Source organism: Aotus nancymaae, unplaced genomic scaffold (genome assembly GCF_030222135.1).
Source record: "Aotus nancymaae isolate 86718 unplaced genomic scaffold, 86718_ANA_hifiasm-v0.15.2.pri h1tg000046l, whole genome shotgun sequence".
NCBI classification, from domain to species: Eukaryota; Metazoa; Chordata; class Mammalia; order Primates; family Aotidae; genus Aotus; species Aotus nancymaae.
The window spans coordinates 3,435,031-3,456,545 of NW_026988460.1; the positions used below are offsets into that span (position 1 = coordinate 3,435,031).

General features: G+C 41.9%; 1 protein-coding gene across 2 annotated transcripts in view; it reads right to left on the reverse strand.

Moving 5' to 3' along the window:
• The window catches only part of FRMD4B (FERM domain containing 4B), a 354,838-nt gene that overhangs the window by 189,259 nt on the left and 144,064 nt on the right, over positions 1 to 21,515 (reverse strand). The window contains exon 1 of one of the 2 annotated variants that reach the window (XM_012473989.2): positions 13,059 to 13,258. The exons of the other annotated variant lie outside the window; for it this stretch is intronic. Within the exon in view, the coding sequence (XP_012329412.1) occupies positions 13,059 to 13,220 (162 nt within the window). The 5' untranslated portion in view covers positions 13,221 to 13,258. Of the gene's footprint in view, positions 1 to 13,058; positions 13,259 to 21,515 lie in introns of those variants that run through there. 2 annotated transcript variants of the gene reach the window in all.

Below are 21,515 nucleotides of genomic sequence, written 5' to 3' on the forward strand. Positions count from 1 at the left end.
GCTTGAACCCGGGAGGTGGAGGTTGCAGTGAGCCCAGATCACACCACTGCACTCTGCCTGGTGACAGGGCGAGACTCTGTCTCAAAAATAAATAAATAAAAATAAAAATAAAATAAAAAATAATGAATAATGATATCTGATAGAATGGTAGTTTAAATGATGATATCTAGTGCATATCATGTGCCACTCTTTTTAAGCATTATTTATGTGTGTATATGTGTGTATATACCTACACATATACATACACAAACATTCATTTATTTTTCACAATTACCCTAGGAGGCAGGTATAATATTAATGTTTCTATTTTAAAAATGAGGCACACACATGGAGTAACTTGCCCAAGGTTACACACGTAATGGGTAGTGAAGCTGGGATTCGAATTTAGGCAGTGTGGTTCTAGTGTTTGTGCACTTAAACCCCTAAAATTTGCAAGGATTCCCTTGTGCTGATGTGAACACCTCCATGATTTGACTTTAGGGATAACTGGGGTGAGAGTAGGAGAAAGAACTCTCAGCTCGGTGTTTGTGGATACTTGCATGTTTGCAATTAGAAATTAACAACTTCACTAAGACTTTGTCTTTTTTTGAAGTGGAAAGACTACTTAAAGAAATAGACCAGGCAGTCTTATCAACCCTTTTTACTTTAGTTTAAATGACTTCATCAAATCCAGCTATGGTTACAGAGTTTGGTAGAGGGAGAAATTAGAGACTAGGAGAATCTTAGACAGAAACGTAGGTAAACGTAGAAAAGAAAGAGGCTGACTTTAGGTAAGTGGCAAACTAAGATCATCTCATTCAATGACTCAAGTGGATGAGATTAGGATTTAGACACATCTGAGCTCCAATCTTTGCTCATGAACAAGTTAATTAACAACTGTGAACAATTTCTGTATTTGCCAAATAGGTTTAATTATACCTACTTAACATCATTAGAATAATTTTTAAAAAACGGTGAATGTAAAGTGCTCAGCACTGTGTCTGACATATAGAGAAATGTTTATATAAAATAAAAATAACTGACTAGACATGGTGACTCACGCCCGTAATCCCAGTACTTTGAGAGGTTGAGGTGGGAGGATTGCTTGACAGCAGGAGTTCAAGACCAATCTGGGCAACAGCAAGATTCTGTCTCCATTAAAAACAAAAACTGCTGGGTGTGGTGGTGCGTGCCTGTAGTCTTAGCTACTTTAGAGGCTAAAGTGGGAGGATCACTTGAACCCAGAAGTATAAGACTGCAGTGACTATGATTGCACCAATGCACTCCAACCTGAGACACAGAACAAGACCCTGTCTCAATCAACCAATCAATCAATAAATCAATCAATGAATGCTTAAGATGAGCCAAGCACCCTAGTGAGATTTTCATTTACATAATCTTGTTTTGTCCCCTCAACAACCCTGGGAGGTAGGCACTGTTATTTTCCCATCTTATAGAAGATAAAATGAGGCACCAAGAAGTCAAGTAACTTGTCCGTGTCACACACCTATTAAGTAGGGTGTTTGGGCTTAAATCCTGGTCAGAGTTTGCACTCTAGCATGATAACTTTTGGCTTAGAATCAAGTTTTTGCAAGAGGTCCAAATTTTTACATTTGAAGAGCTACTATTTATCCATTGATGTTGTCTTTAACCTTTATGCAAACTTAAAAAAATCTTATCTTTTTGTAGGTAAACAAACAGGCTTAGAAAGGGTAAGCAGCGTGGTTCAAGGTCATATAGCCGATAAGTGATGGAGATTTGATTTTTATCCCAGGTCCAGCTGACTCTAGCCCATTCTATTTCCCTATTTTATCAAGGACCTTTTCTCTCTTAGGTAATAAGCATCTAATCGAATTTTAATAAGCAAACTAATCCCTGTAAAAATATTTGCTGGCTACACTACGCAAGGGTAGCATGATGCTTATAATAACCAGGTCTTCTTAGCAGTTGCAAATCTCAGGGTCAGATCAGAGGACAGCTTACATAGATGGGAAAGATAGCAGTCATGGGGTCCTAGAGCCATTGTGCATGAGGATATAGAGTTCTTAGTACTATGGAGTGAGGCTCAGAGTTGGGAGGAAGAAAGTTTAATAGCGTCCTGTTAGAGAGACAGAAATAAAGCAACTAAAAGTTGTGAGCATGTTTGCTTTTCTAGTATAAACCAAACAGAGAGAAGCATTAAGATGCTAGTGCTGCCTGATAAAAACCTGTGCCATAAAACCATGTGCCCACAGTGTCTCTACACAGTGGTCAGTGGTCCCCTTTCCTGGTGGCCATCCAGACTATAATTCTTCATCTGGGGTGGTAAGAGGAACGAGTGAAGGCTTCTGCAAATTTTAGAAGCTTCAAAGGTTATTCAGGTGCATAAGAAATTATGAACAATGCATATATGAAGACAACTTGCTAGGCATCCATCCAACCATTTATCTATCCATCCACTTGCCTACCCACCCACCCACCCATCCAATCACCCATCCACCCATCCAACCAAACATTTATCTATCCATCCTACCTACCATTCATCCATCCAACATCTATCCATCTAACACCCATCTATCTATCCATTCATCCAACCACCCACCCACTTACCTGTCCACACATCCAAGCATTCATCCACCCACCCCATCCATCCATTCATCCATCCAATTGTGTATTTAACTAACCATCCATCTATTGATCCATCCATATAACATCTAACAGTGTTTTTAGTGCTTTTAAATATTAATACATTTAATTTTTATAACAATCTTAAGAATATAACTCTTTGATGTAGATACTATAATTGTCCACATTTTACAGAAGAAAAAAATGAGCTTTGGAGGACTCACATAACCAGCAAAAGGTGAGTTAGGATTTGAACTCAGGCAGACTGAGTTCATAGACTTCATCTTTAAGCAGTTGGCTATGTTTCCACCCAACATTTATTGAGTGAAATAATAAATGGACAAATGAAAAAAATTGTATCTTTATGTGTCATTTCTCTTAAAATAAAGCAGTAAGTTTGTGGCCAGAGACTGTTAGAGTCAGCTAGCATGCTATTCAAATTCCAACACTGTGACTTATTACCTATTATAATAAGAACATAAAATCAATAAAATGAGGTTAATAATAACATGTTGAAAAGGATAAAGATAATGCACAACATCTAATAAAGTGTGTAAAATCTAGCAACTCTCCTTTTCATTATATACCATACAGAAAGTCTCGCTCTTATGCACAAGGAGACAAGTCCAAAAATTTTCACTGTACTGTTATTTGGAAATAACTTATGTCTATCAACAAGAGATTGATATATTCATGCAATGGAATATAGGGTTAAAAATGAGTCTAGAGATAAATCCCTGAAACTTATTGAAAGAAAAATAAAGGTAGCAGAATGATGTATACATATATAAGTTTTACAAACACACAAAGTAATATATATTGTTTATAGATACAAACAGATATGGCATAATTATAAAAACATGCCTGAGAATAAAAAAACTTCAGGGCAGGATTTTCTAGGGAGAAGGAAGAGGTACAAAGGAGGTTTCAGCTGACTCAATATAATTTTATTATATTACAGAAAAGTATCCAAAACAAACATGGCAGATTATTAATAAGATGCTTTAAACAGTGCTGGGAGCCCAGATTTTTGACTATATTATCTTTTATATTTCTGTATATTGAAATAAGCCCTAAAGTTTTTTCTTCTTAAAGACAGTACATGCAAAGTGCCAAGCATAAGTCCTAGCACATAGTAAGGCCTAGAATATAGCAGCTACTTAATAACTAGTAGCTGTTAGTCAAGTCAAGACAGCAAGGTTACATAAAAGTATCATTTAGAGGGAAAACAGCTATATAAGCAAAAAGCTTTACCCAAACAGACACATGAAATTTAAGAGACAAAATAATGACTAAAAAAGACATTAGGGGAAAACGGACTATTTATCATATTTGCTAGCATTTTTCATAGGAAATGTTTATTTCAAGGATGGCAGAATGTAATTCTGTTATGTGTACACATATATACACAATATATGCAATTACATATGGGTGCTAATTTTAATTTTTTTCATGAGATCTTAATTTCTGCCTCCTTTCCATGTTGTAAGTCATATGGTCTTGTTTATAAAATTTAGAACTGCACATCTGATTCCTCATTTGAGTCATTCAAACTTTTCCACAACAACCAACTGGGACATCAAAAATATAATGTTCAGAATAAACATAAATAGAGGATGAATGAGAAAGTTATTTTTTGCTACAAGCTCCACCAAGAAAAGATAGAATGAGAAAAACATTCATCTGAAGAGTCAGGAGAGTCGGTTCTTGATGCTTTTCAAGCTGTGCAACAAAGGTTCAAAAATGCTTTTTAAAGAACCTGAGACTAATCTTGTTGCATTTAAGTGACATGGTTCTTTTAGAAATTTGTGTCAGGTGATGGGCTAAAAAATTAAGGTAGAAAATTGAAAATTAGTTTTTGGGTACCTTGGCATCTTAGTTCCCTGCCATAAAATCTTTGGTTACCAGAAAAAGTAGAAGATGAATTTTCTCAGTGATAAGTAGACTCATTTCATTTATCATCCAAGTTTTCTCTCCTTTCTGTATGTGTCAATCACTACTATAATGGTAAGTAACTGAGTCCATTGCTGTCCAATCTCTTGAAAAAGGTGTAAGAAGCAGTCAGGAGACCTCTCTGAAGGCTGGCTGGGTTTTAAAGCTAGATTTTTCATCTTCATGTCAATGCAATCTCACTCCCCACTTTCTTCCTGCTGGCCTTAAGTTCAGGCTTTGGTCCTAGCACCTGTTGGGGAGGCATCTGTAGAAGGTGCTTGAAGTGTTGCCCAAACTTATTTCCCCAGCTGTTGGGAGTGTTGTGAGCCCACAGCGCTCAGCCCCCTCTGGAAATTGCAGTCTCTTAAAGAGGCTGCCTCCTCCAAGGTCATCCCATCCCCCTTTCCAAGGGCAACCCATCTCCAATAATGGATTAATGAGGGTTGGGGGGAAGACCTAGCCCTCTTGTAACAACTTGGGACAACCCTGAGATTCAGAGCTACTTGGGAGGTCAGCTGAAGTTTTTGTTGAGTCTGAATTCTAGTTCAACTTTTCCCTTTGCTTAATCCTACTTTTTTTTTTGGAGGCAGAGTTTCACTCTGTTGCCCAGGCTGGAGTGCAATGGCATGATCTCTGCTCACTGCAAACTCTGCCTCCTGGTTCAAGTGATTCTCCTGCCTCAGCCTCCCGAGTAGCTGGTACTACAGGTGTGTGCCACCATACTTGGCTAATTTTTTTGTGTTTTCAGTAGAGACAGGGTTTTGCCATGTTGGCCAGCTGGTCTTAAACTCCTGCCATCAAGTGATCTGCCCACCTTGGCCCCACAGGGTGCTGGGATTACAGGTGTGAGCCACCAATCCTACTTCTTTTTTATTCCCTTCTCCAGGTGTAGGTCCTCAGAGGGCTCTCTAATAAACTTCCTGCTTGTTAATCTCTGTTTCAGAGTCTGCTACCTAAGGAACCAAATCTGCATCAGGATTCACACTGTTCTGTGGCAGGTAGACTTGGTTTGCCTGGCCCCCGTGGTTGGGCGTGCATATGACCGGTTCTGCCCATGACTGAGAAGTGACATGAGCCACTTAGAATTCAAGCACTTAACTGCCAGGACCAGACTCTGAAATGCTCTTCACTTTCTATCACAGCACCTGGCAACGTTTAGGAACATTCTGTGGGCCTGAATGACAGTAATCAACCAAGCTTCCAGCCAACTAGTGATTGGATAGGTAGTAGGAGCAAAAGTAGAAAAATTTATTGCTTTAAGCCACAAAAATCCTGGGGCTGTTTGTTGCCATGGCTAACCCCATCTAACCTGACTGATACACTGACATCACTACAACAGCATCCAAGCTTGCCTTGCCTTACCGCTTCCCTATGCAACACTTTTCAAATCTATCAGCCTCATGGCTGCCAGTGCTAATTCTAAATCAACTCCTTCCTTTCCCACAAAGATCTCCCGTAAACATCAAAATTCTAAAGTACAAGGTCATTCAAGTTCAGGCATTATTCTCAATCAAAATCTCTCTGTCTTTGTCTCTCCACTCATCAAGCTTAAAAAAAAAAACAACCCTCTTTATAATCTCCCACAAAAGTCATGTTCCATGCCTGAAATACCCTTCTCCTTCCTCTTACTTGTCCTAAAAAGATCAGCTTAAGCATCACCCCCTTCAGGAAGTTTCCTTGGTCCTTCCCTTTTGCATTATTCCTGTGTGGTTTAGACTCCCTCCACTGATCACCTAAAAAGGCAAAGGCCTTTCACAGACCTTGGTTTCCTTAACTGTCTCCCTTACATGAAAATACATTTTCTGAAGGCAGGGCAAAAGTCTATTTTGACTTTATGTTTCTAACACCTTGACATAGAAACTGGGACTGGGTGAGCACTCAATAATTATTTTAGGTATGAATGAATGTACAAATAAATGAATCAATCTATGACTCCAATAATATTTTACAGAGAAAGACCTAGTAAAGGTAAACTGAGCACTCATCCTGGACATTTGTTTTTTAATTTCTTAGTAATTAGATTTTTTTTTTTTTTGAGACAGGGTCTCACTCTGCTGCCCAGGCTGGAGTGCAGTGGCACAATCTCAGCTCACTACAGCCATAACCTCCTGGGTTCAGGTGTTCCTCCTGCCTCAGCCACCTAAGTAGCTGGGACTACAGGCACACACCACCACACCTGGTTAATTTTCGTATTTTTTGTAGAGGTGGGGTTTCACCGTGTTGCCCAGGCTGGTCTCGAACTCCTGGGCTCAAGTGACCTGCCCGCCTAGGCCTCCCAAATGCTGGGATTACAGGCATGAGGCACCACACCCAGCCAGGACTAGGTTTTTGATGAGAACATTTTTCCATATTCCTTTAATTATGAACTTTTCTTCCTCTAGTATTCTCCACCTTTTTTTCCCCTAGTCCAGGGATTGGCAAACTTTTTCTGTAAAGGGCTGGATAGTAAATATTTTCAGCTTTGTGGGCAATACAGTCTTGTACCACTACCGAACTTTAAGTAGTCCAGATACAACTGCCCAATCCTGCCATTATAGTGTGAAACAGCTGTAGACAACATGTAATGGATGAGCCTGGCTGTGTGCCAATAAAACTTTATTTACAAAAATAAGAGGCAGGCCAGACTTTGCCTGCAAGCCATAGTTTACTGACTCCCTTTCTAGTCCAACTAATTCAGAAGACTGGAGTGTAAAGGGTGAGGACAAGCAAACTGTATATAGTATGAAATGTAAAAGGGCTCAATATGGAATTGCCCTTTGGAAGACTTGGCCTTTGCCAATCAATGCGATGAGATCCAGAGTTCAGGCATTGTTAGTTTGCGGATCATTGGAGTCTTGGATTTAGCAAGATTGTCTCTTCAGAGACCCTAGTCGTACATGGCTGTGACCTCCTAGATTTTAACTATGGGCTTAGCTAAAAGAGGATGTGCGTTACTGTGTGGAACACAGTCCAAATACCTAAGGTCTACTCCACACACGCTGCTGTGGGAAATTTCACAGTCTCTCTTACTGAGCATACTCATGAAACACATAAAAATGGGAATTTAGTTTCCAGATAATTAGTCTCACCTATAAAAGTAATAGTAATGCCCTTGGCTACCATGTACCTCTACCAAGTACTTTCTCTGAGTTCAGTGTTAAATCCTTTACATAAAAAAGAGCTAACCTTTATTGAGCATTTGCTTGTGCCAGGAACAGTGCTGTGTGATATATATGTTACCTCATGAATTTCTCACCCTATTTCATAATGTGGCTACTTCTGTTCCCCTACTCTTACCCAGGAGGAAATGAGGCTCAGAGAGGAAAAGCAATTTGTCCAAGGTCAAATTTGCTCAAGTTGAGCCTATAGACTCTGCCGTGTACTGTGTTGTATGCTACCCCCTCAGTGCCAGCTACCTGCCTCAGGGGGACTGTCCCAGCCTCTTATTGGTCACTTAAATATCCCAGAGTCAGTGCAATATGCCTCCTGTTGGAGGCAATCACTCCCTTCAGGATTCACAAGAATTTCTACCTTTGGGACACTGGAGAGAAAGGAAAAACCAAATCCCAAGGAATAAACTGAGGGTTTTGTTAGAACATGTCACACTTAATACAAAGCAAAGGGTGTTGATTATTTTTCCAACAATACTCTGTCATCATTTTCCACTTAACTTGTTTGTTAAACCTAATTAATTGCTGTAACGAAACCCAACCAGGCAAGATATAAGCAGGATAAGGATATGGCTGATTAATCAGCTTTTAGCATTTAGCTTAAAGTGAAGGTGAATGCTAATGTCTGCTACTCTAGCCAAATTCAAGGCTTTACTCATAAAGTAAGTCTTTGTTCAAGGCAGCCTCAATGCAGCCTGAGACTGCTTTTTATTTAGTCTCATTACTACAGAAATGCCTTATAGCTAGTATCTTAATTATTCATGGTTTGTTGGCAAATTAAGTCACTTGCTTCTCCAATATCTAGAAATGGAGGAAGTGTTCAATTCCAAAGAAATTATGCCTTCCTAGCTTTGCTGGCCTGACAATAATGTTGTTGGCAAATACCTTATGAATAGGTGGGAGATCTTATTTCACTTATAGTATATGAATAAAAAGAACACCCCCAAGAGACTGCCAGGTATTTCATGTAATGGATACCTCCCTCCCCACCCTATTTCTCTCTAGAGTGATTAATCTTTGGCTTTCCTTACAAACAAGACTATTCAGACTAGTAGCAAGAAAAATGACACCTTTTTATCAACAAGATCATATAAAATTTGGTTCAGTAAAATATGTAACTCCCCGGTGTGTGTTTCCAGTCCACATGCCTGAAAGCTGTGCAGTGCAGTGGAACAGTCCCCTCTCTGATTTAGAATTCATAATTATGGGATAGGAAAGGGGTATTCTCATGAGAAGCCTCTTAACTCAAATTCCTGTGGCGAAATACAAACAAAGGTATTTGAGCATTTATCTTTGTACTTATCTTGAAAAATAGCTAATACTTTTTTGTACAGAGCACTAGATTTGACATTCTAATGATGCAGTGGACATTATTGGTTGCATTTCAGTCAAGCATTTTGCCCCTCCTCCCTGTGGTCTGAGTGGGGCCAACCTCACTCCTAGGTTAAGAAATGGCCCATTCCCCCTCTAGCCTTAGCAAATCAATGCAATCCAGTATTTCTTAGCCTTTTAATTCATTGTTATCTGCTTAAGGAGACTTTCTAGATTTTTTTTTTTTTTGGTTTGTCACCCCTCCTATTTTATTTTAATGTATTTATTTTGAGACAGAGTCTCGTTCTGTTGCCCCAGTTGGAGTGCAGTGGTGTGATCTTGGCTCACTGCAACCTCCACCTCCCAGGATTAAGTGATTCTCATGCCTCAGCCTCCTGAGTAGCTAGGATTACAGGTGTGCGCCACTATGTCTGGCTAATTTTTGTATTTTTAGTAGAGATGGGGTTTTGCCATGTTGGCCAGGCTGGTCTCGAACTCCTGAGCTCAAGTGATCCACTCGCCTCGGCCTCCCAAAGTGCTGGGATTACAGGCATTAGCTACCGCACCCAGCTACTTTTTGTATTGTAAGTAGAGGCAGGGTCTCGCCACGTTGGCCACGCTGGTCTCGAACTCCTGATCTCAAGTGATCGGCACACCTCAGTCTCCCAAAGTGCTGGGATTAGAGTGTGAGCCACTGTGCTCAGTCCAACCCCTTTTATTTTAATGTCACATCTATACTGTATTTCTGTTTATATATTCCATGTATATTTGTATTTTATAAATAAAAGTAGTAAATTTTTTTGCCACCCCCTTCTCTAAAATAATTTTTGCCTCCCTTGGGCCATATCACTCTCACTGAAAACACATGAATTGTCATTCTATACTCTGTGCCAACCAGTGCATGCCATCAGGAGTGGGTACAGACCCTAAATTGGAGTTCCAGCACATAAACTGGGACTTTTAGTTTTTTTGATACTTGGAGGATATGAGAAATTCTTTTTTTCTGGATGTGTGGATACAAGGCCTCAAACTGCTGTGGTTATCTACTATTGTGAGGGAAGAAACCAGCTGAAGATAAAGCCAACACATGAGCAAGACCAGGATTGAAAGAATTATGGGGAGTAATTCTTATTTGATCAGCAGAGTACCCTGATCAAACCATACCTAAAGTTCATTCTACTGCTAGACTTTTCAGCTGTGACAAAAGTCATTTCTTTTTAACTCTGTAGGCAAGTTTGAATTGGGTTTCTTACTACAATTAAAAAAAATCCTAACTGATAGAAAAGATAACATTTATTGAATGCTTTCTAAGGCAGTATGTTAAATATCTTACATGTCTATTCTTTTATCAACCTCTGTGATTTGTACTATTAATTTCCCATTTCATAAATGATGAAGCTGAAGTATAGTAAGATTAACTTACCCACAGTCACACATAGGCAAAGACTGGATTAACTCCCTTGTCTATTTAACTTGTAGCCTAAGGTATTAGTCACTTTATGTTACTGTCTTTTAGTTCTACACAATTAAGTCACTACCTTTTCACTTAATCTTTGAAAAGCATTAAAAAATGATCCTTTCTTGCAAAAGATTATGTTGCACAATTAAGAATATTATTCTTCAAAGGCTAAAAATATTTTTGAAAATCTTATTTTTGCAAAAGCACAGGAAACAAACTTAGAGATAATTTTCTTCTGATTCTATATTCATAAAAGCCTTTGTTATTTATTTTTGTTGATAGATATTAGATGTACATATTTTAGGGGTACATGAGATAATGTGATACATTCATATAATCAAAGCAGAGTAACTGGGATAGTCAAATCTTTAAATACTTTAATTAATTATTTTTTTAGAGGAGGTCTCCCTCTGTCACTTAGGCTTAAATGAGGTGGATAATTATGGCTCCCTGCAGCCTTGAACTGGGCTCAACTGATCCTCCTGCCTCAGCCTCCTGAGCAGAGATGACTACAGGTGCATGGCACTACACCTGGCTGATTTTTAATTTTTTTTGTAGAGATGAGGTCTCACTATGTTGCTCAGACTGGTCTTGAACTCCTGGGCTCAAGGGATCCTACCACTTTAGGCTCCCAAAATGTTGGGATTACAGGTGTGAGCCATGGTACCCAGCCGTTATCATTTCTTTATGCTAGAAACATTCAAATTATTCTCTTCTAGTTATTTGGAAATATATAATTGATTACTGTTAAAAAGAAGGAGCAGGGACTTATTCTTTTTTCTTTTTTTTTTTTTTTAAGAGATGGGTCTCACTATGTTGCCCTGCTGGCTTTAAACTCCTGGGCTCAAGTGATCTTCCTGCCTTAGCTTTCTGAGTAGCTGGGACTACAGGTGCACAGTACACAGCCTGAATGTCATCATTATTTTAGATGTTCTTATCAATGATGAGATGGTGTTGGCTCAGTTACCAACCATTTTATAGAAAAGAAAAAATACATATATTTTAGTAGCTCAGTCTTTCAAATTGCTATTGTGCTGAAAAATTATCAGTCAACCTTATAAAGAGCCCACAAGGTCTCAGGTTTCTGGAATCTTTATTTTTGAATTGGTCAGTAACAGTATTAGAGATAAGCCATAAATCCTCTGAATCCTTGGGGAGTGAGGCACAGAGTCTCTCTGGTTGGCTACAATATTTGTGATCCCTTTTTGAAAGTTTCTCAAACATTAAAAAGAGAAAACAAAATTACACAAGGGGCACTTATTCTACAGACCAGACTGAACAGGGATTTCCCAAGAGACGGCGGGGGAAGGCTTTAAAGACAGACACATCTCTGGCTCCAAAAAGCCAGGGAGCTATGTAATGTGGCCAGATGGGATATATCTACAATTCCCTAATACTCTCAAGCCCCCACATGCTGCCCTGGTTCCCAACCTGCCTTTCATATTCCATTTCAAAATGCAAATTATCACAGATATGTTATATAAAGCAGAAGCAGTGAAAGCACAAGTTCAAATAATCCTCATATTTTAACAAGGATGACAAGGGGATGCTGACTCTTTAGACTTCCATAGTCCAACCTAAGGTGCCGGCCTTTTCATTTTGTCTGATTGATGGAAGACTATGGTTTGTCAAAATCAAGTGCTTGATCATGTCTGAGACACAATATAATGAGATATAAATTCTAGACATATTAGGAATAGGGTCAAGTGGGGGGAATCCAGGAACTGCAACAAAGCTATTCCACCTCACAGGAAAGAAAATATGATATTATGTTTCTACTGTAAACACCAGGTATATTTCTAATTAAGCAATGCAGATTAAAAAAAACTCAACTATATTAACAACCAAAGCACAGGACTTTTAAATTCATAAATTACTGTTTAAAAAAAAAAAAATCCAGGCAAACTGCAGTCCCAGAGAGGATGAATGGTCTCCTAGTTGAGCAAAGTTGCTGCATTTTTTTCCCTGCAGGATTGGACCAAGCAGAGAAATAAAGGGGCTGTGTTGTGTGACAGGGAGTAAATCCTAACATAAGCATTCCAACGTGTAGCCCAGCCTGTCATCCTCCTGCAAAGTGTTCCCAATTTGCTGTCTTTCCTTCCAAAAGCCAGTAGACACAGAATCAGCTTTTCCTGGCTGTGCCTTACAAGTTGGGGCAGCCTGATGGAAAACTGAAAATTCAACGGAAGAATGCAAATCCACCAAGCCCCCCCTCACACCAATTGGTGTGAAACCGTTGCTTCAGAAGCAGCCATCCCCACCCCAATGAAATTAAAAAGAAGCACTCATTTGAATATCTAAGTGGCTTTCTGCAGACCCTCTGCTGCAAAGCAACAGCCTTCCTAGCCATGCACCAACCAGTACACCATCGCTCTGTAACAGATGTCTGCAAACGCTGGGACTATCTCGCAAGTGTCCCCCATGCCCGATTTGAGAAATTCACAAGCTCTGTCAAGCAGTAGCTACCTAGAGCTGCTGAGCGTTTGACCCAAGGGCCAAGCAGTCTGCTAAGAGTTTAACGAGAGCCAGAGGGAGAAAGAAAAATAATCATACAGGTTGAACCGTCTTCCCATGAGTGCTAGGCATCCTTCAGGGGCCCTCGGGTGGCGCGCGCTCCCGCTCACCTGGTACACGTCCTGCAGCCCGCACCACGTCCGCAGCACCTGGTGGCAAGCCCGCAGCCTCTCCGTGTACCATCTCCGCAGCGTGGACACGGTCAAGTTCCACACGAAGCGGCTGCCGCTGAACAGTAGGTCTTCCACGCCACACATGAACACTGAAGCCATGCCTCCTCCTTCGCTCCGAACCCGGGGGTCCCGGCTCTCGCAGCTGCAGCCCCGACCCCAGCGACCCGCCCGCCTGGGCTCCCGACGCCGGCTTCTGCTGGCTGCCAGGGGGTCAAGCCTGCCACCAAACTAGTCTTTCACCGTGCGTCCTGGCCAGGCTCCGGCGGCATGCCCTGGGATTGGGCACCCGCCAGCCAACGGCTGCGACTGGCACACAGAAGCCCAGTGTCCACCCCCGCCCGCTCGCGGCGCCGAGCGAGCTGTGCTAAGCTCCACCAAGCTAGCCCTCGGTGCTCCCGGGGCACGGGAAGCCCTGGCCGGCGAGAACTCCCCCTGGCGCTTCCCCAGGGCGCGCGGCAGGAACAGAAGCGGAGCAACTCTTTGCAGGCAGAGAGGGGAGCTGCATTTCAGCACACTTGGCTTCACGTCTTGCGCGCGCGTACACACACACACACACAACACACACACACACACCCGGCTGAAGAGTCCCCTAATCTGCCTCGGGGAACACCTTACTCATCTTGTTCTGTCCACACCGATAAACACCTCTGGCCAGCCACAGATGCAGAAGAGAGAGAGAAAAAAATCCTCCAAAGCATCCCTTTGGACCCTACTCCTGGGGGAATAGCCATGAATGTTTCCTTGGTTCTGCTGGAAGCAGGAGATGAAGGCAGCAGTCTCAAAGCAACAGGCTGCCCTAGAACCTGCCTTTGCTCCTAATTTGAGGGTCTCAGAGAAAATGACAACCTCCTGTGGCTGCCAGCAGGAGGGCAGGTTCCCTCACACCAAGATGCTGCTAATTCCATTGCAGCAGTCAGGGAGAAAAACAGAGTTCTTGATCTCTGTAAATAGCTTGCCATTACTACTGCTGGGAAACAGAAGCCCGTAAGAGAATCAGTGGTTTAGGGCTGGGCGCGGTGGCTCACGCCTGTAATCCCAGCACTTTGGGAGGCCGAGGCGGGTGGATCACGAGGTCAAGAGATCGAGACCATCCTGCTCAACATGGTGAAACCCCGTCTCTACTAAAAATACAAAAAATTAGCTGGACCTGGTGGCGCGTGCCTGTAATCCCAGCTACACAGGAGGCTGAGGCAGGAGAATTGCCTGAACCCAGGAGGCGGAGGTTGCGGTGAGCCGAGATCGCGCCATTGCACTCCAGCCTGGGTAACAAGAGCGAAACTCCGTCTCAAAAAAAAAAAGAGAAACAGTGGTTTAGTCCTGGAAAATTCAGCCTCTGGACATGTCTAACCTCACCTGCCAGCACCAACCTGCATGGGTAGTTTATTCTCCACTCAAAACCAAAGGAAACTGTCCTACCACTCATGATGTCACTAGATAATTCATCTTTATTATTATTATTTTTTAAGTTACCCCTCAGGAATTGATACTGATTGTTGGAGGCATTTGGAAAAACGAGCTCAAGTAGTCTCACATACCCAGTCTCTATTTTCCTTTATTTTTGAGACAAGGTCTATTGCCCAGGCTGGAGAGCAGTGACTCAATCACAGCTCACTGCTGCCTTGAACTCCTGGGCTGAAGTGATCCATCTTCCCACCTCAGCCACTTGAGTAGCTGGGACTACAGGCATGTACCACCAAGCCAGACCAAGTTTATTATCACTATTATTTGTAGCATGGGGTCTCACTCTGTTGCCCAGACTGGTTTCAAGCCTGGGCTTAAGCAATCTTCCAGCCTCAGCCTCCCAAAGTGCTAGGATTACAGGCACGACCCAGTGTGCCCAGCCTCTATTTTCCCTTAGAATGTATGAAGATTTCTCATAGCAAAAGTGCTGTAGCAAATTTCAGGATGGAGTTTTTTCCTGAATCCATCTGTAGGTCAATTGTCTGTATTTTCTTGGCTGTTTCACACCTGGGTTGTTATCTATGCTATTAAGTGGCACCAAAAGGAAAGTAAGGCACCAAAGCTTTTCTCCTAACTAGCCCAGAAGACTCCAGAACAGATTATCAACAAGTAAATCAGCTTGATTTCAGGTATCAAATGTGCTTTTAGAATCTTAATTCAGGTGAAACTCAATCAGTCAAAAGACGAAGAAGACAAAATCTGTCCTCAAAGTGCCTGTTGTTTTCAAAGTGACCATAATCAGAAAACTTTTAAATGACGTTTCTTTCTTTAATAAAATTGCCTGAGAGTTTTTGCTGAATTAGTTAATAGGACACAAGACTGGATCCAAGATTTGCAAACCTTTCTTCAGAGTAAATCTGCTCTATGTGCTCATCAGTATTAATATTGATAGTTTTCTTTTTCAAGATAATCGCAACCATGAATCTGAATATAATAGTTTTACTGAGTCAAAAGAAAATGAACTTAGTTTGAAAAAGAAATGTCATCCTGCTGAATGGAAAACTACTGACTTCAAAAATGGCCTATTAGTACGAGCAAATGGTGGGGGTACATTTATTTTTTTTAACAATGCAGTTCGACTCTGTTCTCGGAAATGTCGGGCAACCAAGGGAATACCAGAATAAAACCTGCAACAGGTCAATTACCTCTGTCTCATGACACCATCCTCTCAGAACAGAGGCTCTAGAAACACTCTGGCTGTTAGCTATCTGTGCGTAGGTCTAATGTCAGCAGTCACTTTCAAATTCCATCATGTTCAATTCAAGGTTTCCAGAGTCAATGCAATTTTTTAGAAGATAGGATGCGGTATAATAGGGGTTCTCAAAGTGTGGTCACTGGGCCAGCAGCTTCGGTATCACCTGGGAAGTTGCTAGAGATGCAAGGTCTCAGGCAACCCCAGAATCAGAAACTGTTGCGGTGGGGGGTGAGATCAGCAATCAGAGCTTTCACTTGGCCTCTGGGGGATAGCAACTCATGCTAAAATTAGAGAACTACAATAGTGATAGTATAGTGATTAGGAGCTAAATCTCGTAAAAGAGACACACCCGACTTCAGATCTCTGGTCCTCAGGACCTGTGAGACTCCAATAAGCTCCTTAAATCAACAAAGTCTCAGTGTCCTCATATGTACAATGTATTATCAGTATCCACTACAAAAAGTTTGGGGAAAATTAAATATTCTGTATAAGGTCTTTAGCATGATGTCTGGTGAAGGGTAAGCATCCAAAGGAAACTAACCACCATCACCTCCTGAACTGAGAATTGTTTCAATTTTTTGTATTCAGATAAAACAGTATGAGTAAAATGTGGGTTTTTAAAAATATAGATTTAGTGGGCATAAATGCAGTGTTGTTATATGGATATATTGCATAGTGGCAAAGTCTGGGCTTTGAGTATAGTCATCACAAGAATAGTGTGCATCATTGTACCCATTAAGTAATTTCTCATCCTTCACCCCCTCCTACCCTCTGACCCTTCCCAGTCTCCACTCTCTTTTAGTCCACTCTCTCTCTCTCTTTTTTTTTTTTGAGATGGAGTCTCCCTCTGTTGCCCAGGCTGGAGTGCAGTGGGGCCATCTCAGCTCACCGCCACCTCTGCCTCCTGGGTTCAAGTGATTCTCCTGCCTCAGCCTCCTGAGTAGCTGGAATTACAAGTGCACACCACCATGCCAGGCCAATTTTTGTATTTTTAGTAGAGATGGGGTTTTGCCATGTTAGCCAGCTGGTCTCGAGCTCCTGACCTCAGGTGATCCATCTGCCTCAGCCTCCCAAAGTACTGGGATTACAGGCATGAGCCACAGCGCCTGGCTATGGTCACGTGTACATATTATAAAATGTGTTTTTAATTTTCAACTAGTTACCTATATGTGCTTTCCTCTGCCTTTCTGTTTGTTGAAGGTGAAAGTTGGTGGGAACCTGTTTTCAGGGAGCAGTTCTGTTGCTCTTTCAAGTTCCCAAATAGCTTTTTGAATCTTGATCTTCCCCACCAAAGGCAACTTTTCCTGTGGACTCAGAAAAGCTGGGTGCAAGACAGGAGAAGACATCTTATTCCCACCGACATAAACATTGATGATTTTTTTCTTATCCAAATGGCTTTCCTCTCCTGTAGGAGAAGTTCAAAGGTCAAGATTGAGTGATTTTAGAGGGAAGGAAGTGCAACTTCCTCCACTCCAGGGACTGCAGTGGGTGGCAACTGAACCCAGATGTGTAGAAGTGGAGAAAAGTGCGACCCAAGTGTGGCATCATCCTTAAAATGGACTAGCCATGTGGGACTAACCAGATCCCGGACACACACCCTTGAAGCTGGTCTAAAATTTTCTGTGGAAAAGGAGCTAAATGAAGCTAGCTTCAATATTGTCTTACTTTTTCTTTCTTCTTTTTTTTTTTTAAGAAGAGGATTTTCTTTCCTCCTCAGCACAGAGTTCCCTGCAATACTCTGTAATTTCCTGTAGCTCTCTCTGGAGGCTTAAGACGATGCTTTGGGTGACAGCATTGCTCATACACCTGGGAGTTGTGCTGCCATGAAAGAGAAATTGTTATTATGCCTGAGGTTCCTGTAGGTTCTCCTTTGAGCAATTGGCAGGAAGAAGAGCACAAATGCCAAGAAGATAGGACAAATTGCCAACCCCTATCTCTAGGAAGAAAGACTAAGTTAGTGAAATGGTAGTTTTCAGTGGTCCCTTCTGTCTAGCAAAAATGCAGAGTCCAACTAATGTCTGTGGACATTTTTCAGCTGTACTCTCTAGACACCTGAAAAACCAGTGTGGACAAACTGATAGATCATGGGTGTCCAACATACGGCTTGAGGCAAATGAAACAAGGTCTATTTCAATGGTTGTCAACTGAGGGCAATTTTGTACCTCCCTCCCATGCTGGGACATTTGGCATTATCGGAAGACATGTTTGGTTGTCACAACTGGGAGGTGGTACTGGCATCTAGCAGGTAGAGGCCAGGGATGTTGCTAAACATTATATAATGCACTGGAGAGCTCCCACAGCAAAGGACTCTCCTGCCCAAAATGTCCCTGGTGCAGAGGTCAAGGAACTGTGGTCTAATTAAATGCTACACCCTGGCCAGGCATGGTGGCCTGTAATCCCAGCACTTTGGGAAGCTGAGGTGGGTGGATCACTTGAGGTCAGGAGTTTGAGACCAGCCCGGCCAACATGACAAAACCAATCTCTTCTAAAAATACAAAAATTAGCTAGGAGAAGTGGCGTGTGCCTGCAGTCCCAACTGCTTAGGAAGCTGAGGCGGGAGGATCACTTGAACCTGGAAGGTGGATGCTGCAATGAGCTGAGATTGCACCAGACTGCACTCCAGCCAGGGCAACAGAGTGACACTCTGTCTCAAAAATAAATAAAAAATAAAATAAAATAAATGCTACACCCTGTTCTTCCTCTCACATGACTAGCTGTATGAAGACTTTCTCTTCCCTCTTGATATTTTCTTTCTAAAAGGCAGAAGAAATGAAGCAATCACTGTATAATGGTTTTTTGTTTGTTTGTTTACACAGCCACAATTTCGAGTATAACGAACTCAAAGTCTTTTGAGAAATAACTGGAGTGCCGTTTCCTATTACTTTCATTTACGATTTTTGGATACTTATCAACAAAAGGAAGAATAGCTATCATAACAACTATTAATATTTTTGTACTTCAGTTTTTTTTAATGATTTCTTAAATCAGAGTTTCTGTAGTAGTAGGAGAAGCCTTCTTTGGCATGTTTATAGAAAAAATTTCTCCCTGCACTAATCGCAAGGTGGAATGCTGATGCCTCCTTTGGACCATGCACTTTTACGAAAGTCTCTGACTGTGCACGTAACAGGATATTGTTCCTCTCAGTTCACTTTTGTCTATTAGACTGTCAACTACGTGAGGAACCACTGCTCTGTGACGTGGAGGCAAGGCTGGCTGGGATGGCTCCTCCTTGTGCAGGAGTATGGCAGGCACTGGAAAGTGTTTAGTGGCCTTGGGCTCTGCCTGCTAAATGCAGTAGTGCCCCAGTCATTAGGATCACAACAACAGAAAGCACCTCCACGCATTTCTACATGCTGCTAGGTGGGCTGGTAACCGCCCTCATTCAGAAACCACTGGTGTAAACTGAGAAGGGTCTTATTCATATTTGTTTCCCCGGTTGCTGGCACACAGCAGGCAATCAGTAAATGTTTATTGAACCAACCAATAAATGACTATTTGTTTCAACGGCGAATACAGAAAGTGGTTCATCCATTCCCAAAATACATACTCTTGTTCATTAAAAAATTATGTATTGAGTTTGCACTATGCATCAGGCAGGGAACTAAGCACTCAGAACACTGACAAGACTGAGACAATCTCTGTCTAAGCGAGTCCTAGAGTAGAGTGGGGAAGTCAGAGGAGGAATCTGAACAAGGAACGTAAAGGAACAGGCACTGCCACGGGGGCTTTAATAGAGACATGTGAGTGAGGATGGGGGGATTAAGGGATGCCTCCCTGAGCATGTGACTTTCAGCTGAGACTTGAAGGCTGAGTACGGGAGAGCCAGGGTGATGATGAAGGTACATGATAGAAATCCAAGGCACAGGGAGCCTTGAGGACAATGCTTGTGGCAAGAAGGACCCCATATTTGTACAAAGTAAGGAAAAAGGGTCGGGGGGATGCTCAAGGGGTAGGAGACCAGGAAAACCCAGCAGGGAGGCTGCTGCAGAGTTCTAGGTACAAAGAAAGAGCTTGAAGCAGGGGCCATGGGAATATCTGCATAACTAAGTGTTCCTTTCCCTCAGTCCCTGCGAACCCTGGGGCCTTCATACGCAGAATGGGGTAAGAGGTTGCTGGGCAACAGTCCACCCTCAAAGCAAGCTTCTTTGTGGCCTCTGGGAGGGCTCCCCAACTATGCAGTGGCAGGCTCCTCACTCAGGGGGTGGGGGTCTGAATGCCTCTCATCCTTCTGCATACCATTCCAAAAAGGAGGCAGGAGGCCTGAGGGGACAAGTTCTGTTTCAATGCCACTGGAGCCAGAGGCCAGGTGACTGGCCTCCTGCTTTCTTTCTCTTTCCCTTTGACTGAGAGAGCAAGGGACATCCTTCAGTCTTGGCCTCAAACAGGAAGAGATGGAAGGAAACTTGTTGAGGTGGTGGGAGCCTGAACTGGAGGAAGTAGCCATTGTCCCCTCATAGCCCAAGGCTGACCAGCAGGCTGGTTAACTTTCTGCAGCTGTCTTCATGACTATGAAAGGCTTTTTGGTATCACAAAGGACTGAAAACTCTACAAGCTAAATAGTATCCACCACTGAGGCACCTCTTCAACATCTGTTCTTTGGCTTCGGCAAACTCATTTCACTTCTGGGGTATGGACGAGGGGGAAGAAAACAAAGCAAAACTTTCTCATCTTCCGCAAAAACCTCATCTGTTATTTTATCAAATTAAATTGTCCTTGTTCAAAGAAAAGAGGAGGGATTCTATCTATATGGTCTTGAAGAATTAAAAAAAAAAGAGCAGCATGGTGTGAGACTTTGTGTCGTACCCATTTCTACTAGTCAATCCACTGAGCAGATATTGGAAATTCCTACCAAATTTTAGAAGTTATCTGTGTAGATGTAAAAGCATCTGAATGGGAAGATGGTTCAAAGGAAGCCCAGTGGATCGGAGGGAAAGGGCTGGCTGCCTTTTTAAGGAAGAAATAGTATCAATCTTGTGACTGATCTCCCACCTCCAGAATTTGTCACCTTTTATTTATACTTAGCCTACATGTACTTCAACAATGACAAAAATAAAATAGTCATAAATTGGTCTATATAGCACCATTTTTTTTTCTAAATAAATAGAGGGAGCTTCGCTTATATCATCAGTTGATTCTCACATATATTTTCCCAAGAACAAGTAGGAGAAAGTTATTTTGGCCCCATTTGATGGATAAAGAAACTGAGGCACAGAGAAGCAGGATGATTTACTAAAGGTCAGTGGGAAAAGCATTTATGAAAGCATTTTTTAAATGCTGTAGTTGCTAACTTTTCAGTCCTTTTACTTTAATTAAGAGACAAGAGAATGAATATCTTTTGTATTTACAATTTGCTTTGGGCTTCAGACTAAAATTTATAAGGTATTGTCTTAGACAGTTCAGGATGCTATAACAAAAGTCCCACAGACTGAGTGGCCTAAACAACAGAAACTTATTTCTCACAGCTCTGGAGCCCAGAAAGCACAAAATCAAGGTGCTGGCCAATTAGTTTTCTGGTAACAGTCCTCTTCCTGGTTTCCAGGTGGCTGTTTTCTCATAAGTCAGGGAGAGTTCTGGACTTTTCAGCCCCTTATAAAGGCACCAGTCCTATCATGGGGACCCCAGCCCCATGGCCTCATCCAAGCCCATTTACCTCCCCAAAGCTCCATCAAATGCTATCACATTGGAGTATAGTTTCAAATATGGATTTTGGGAGGACAAAAGATTCAGTCCATAGTGGG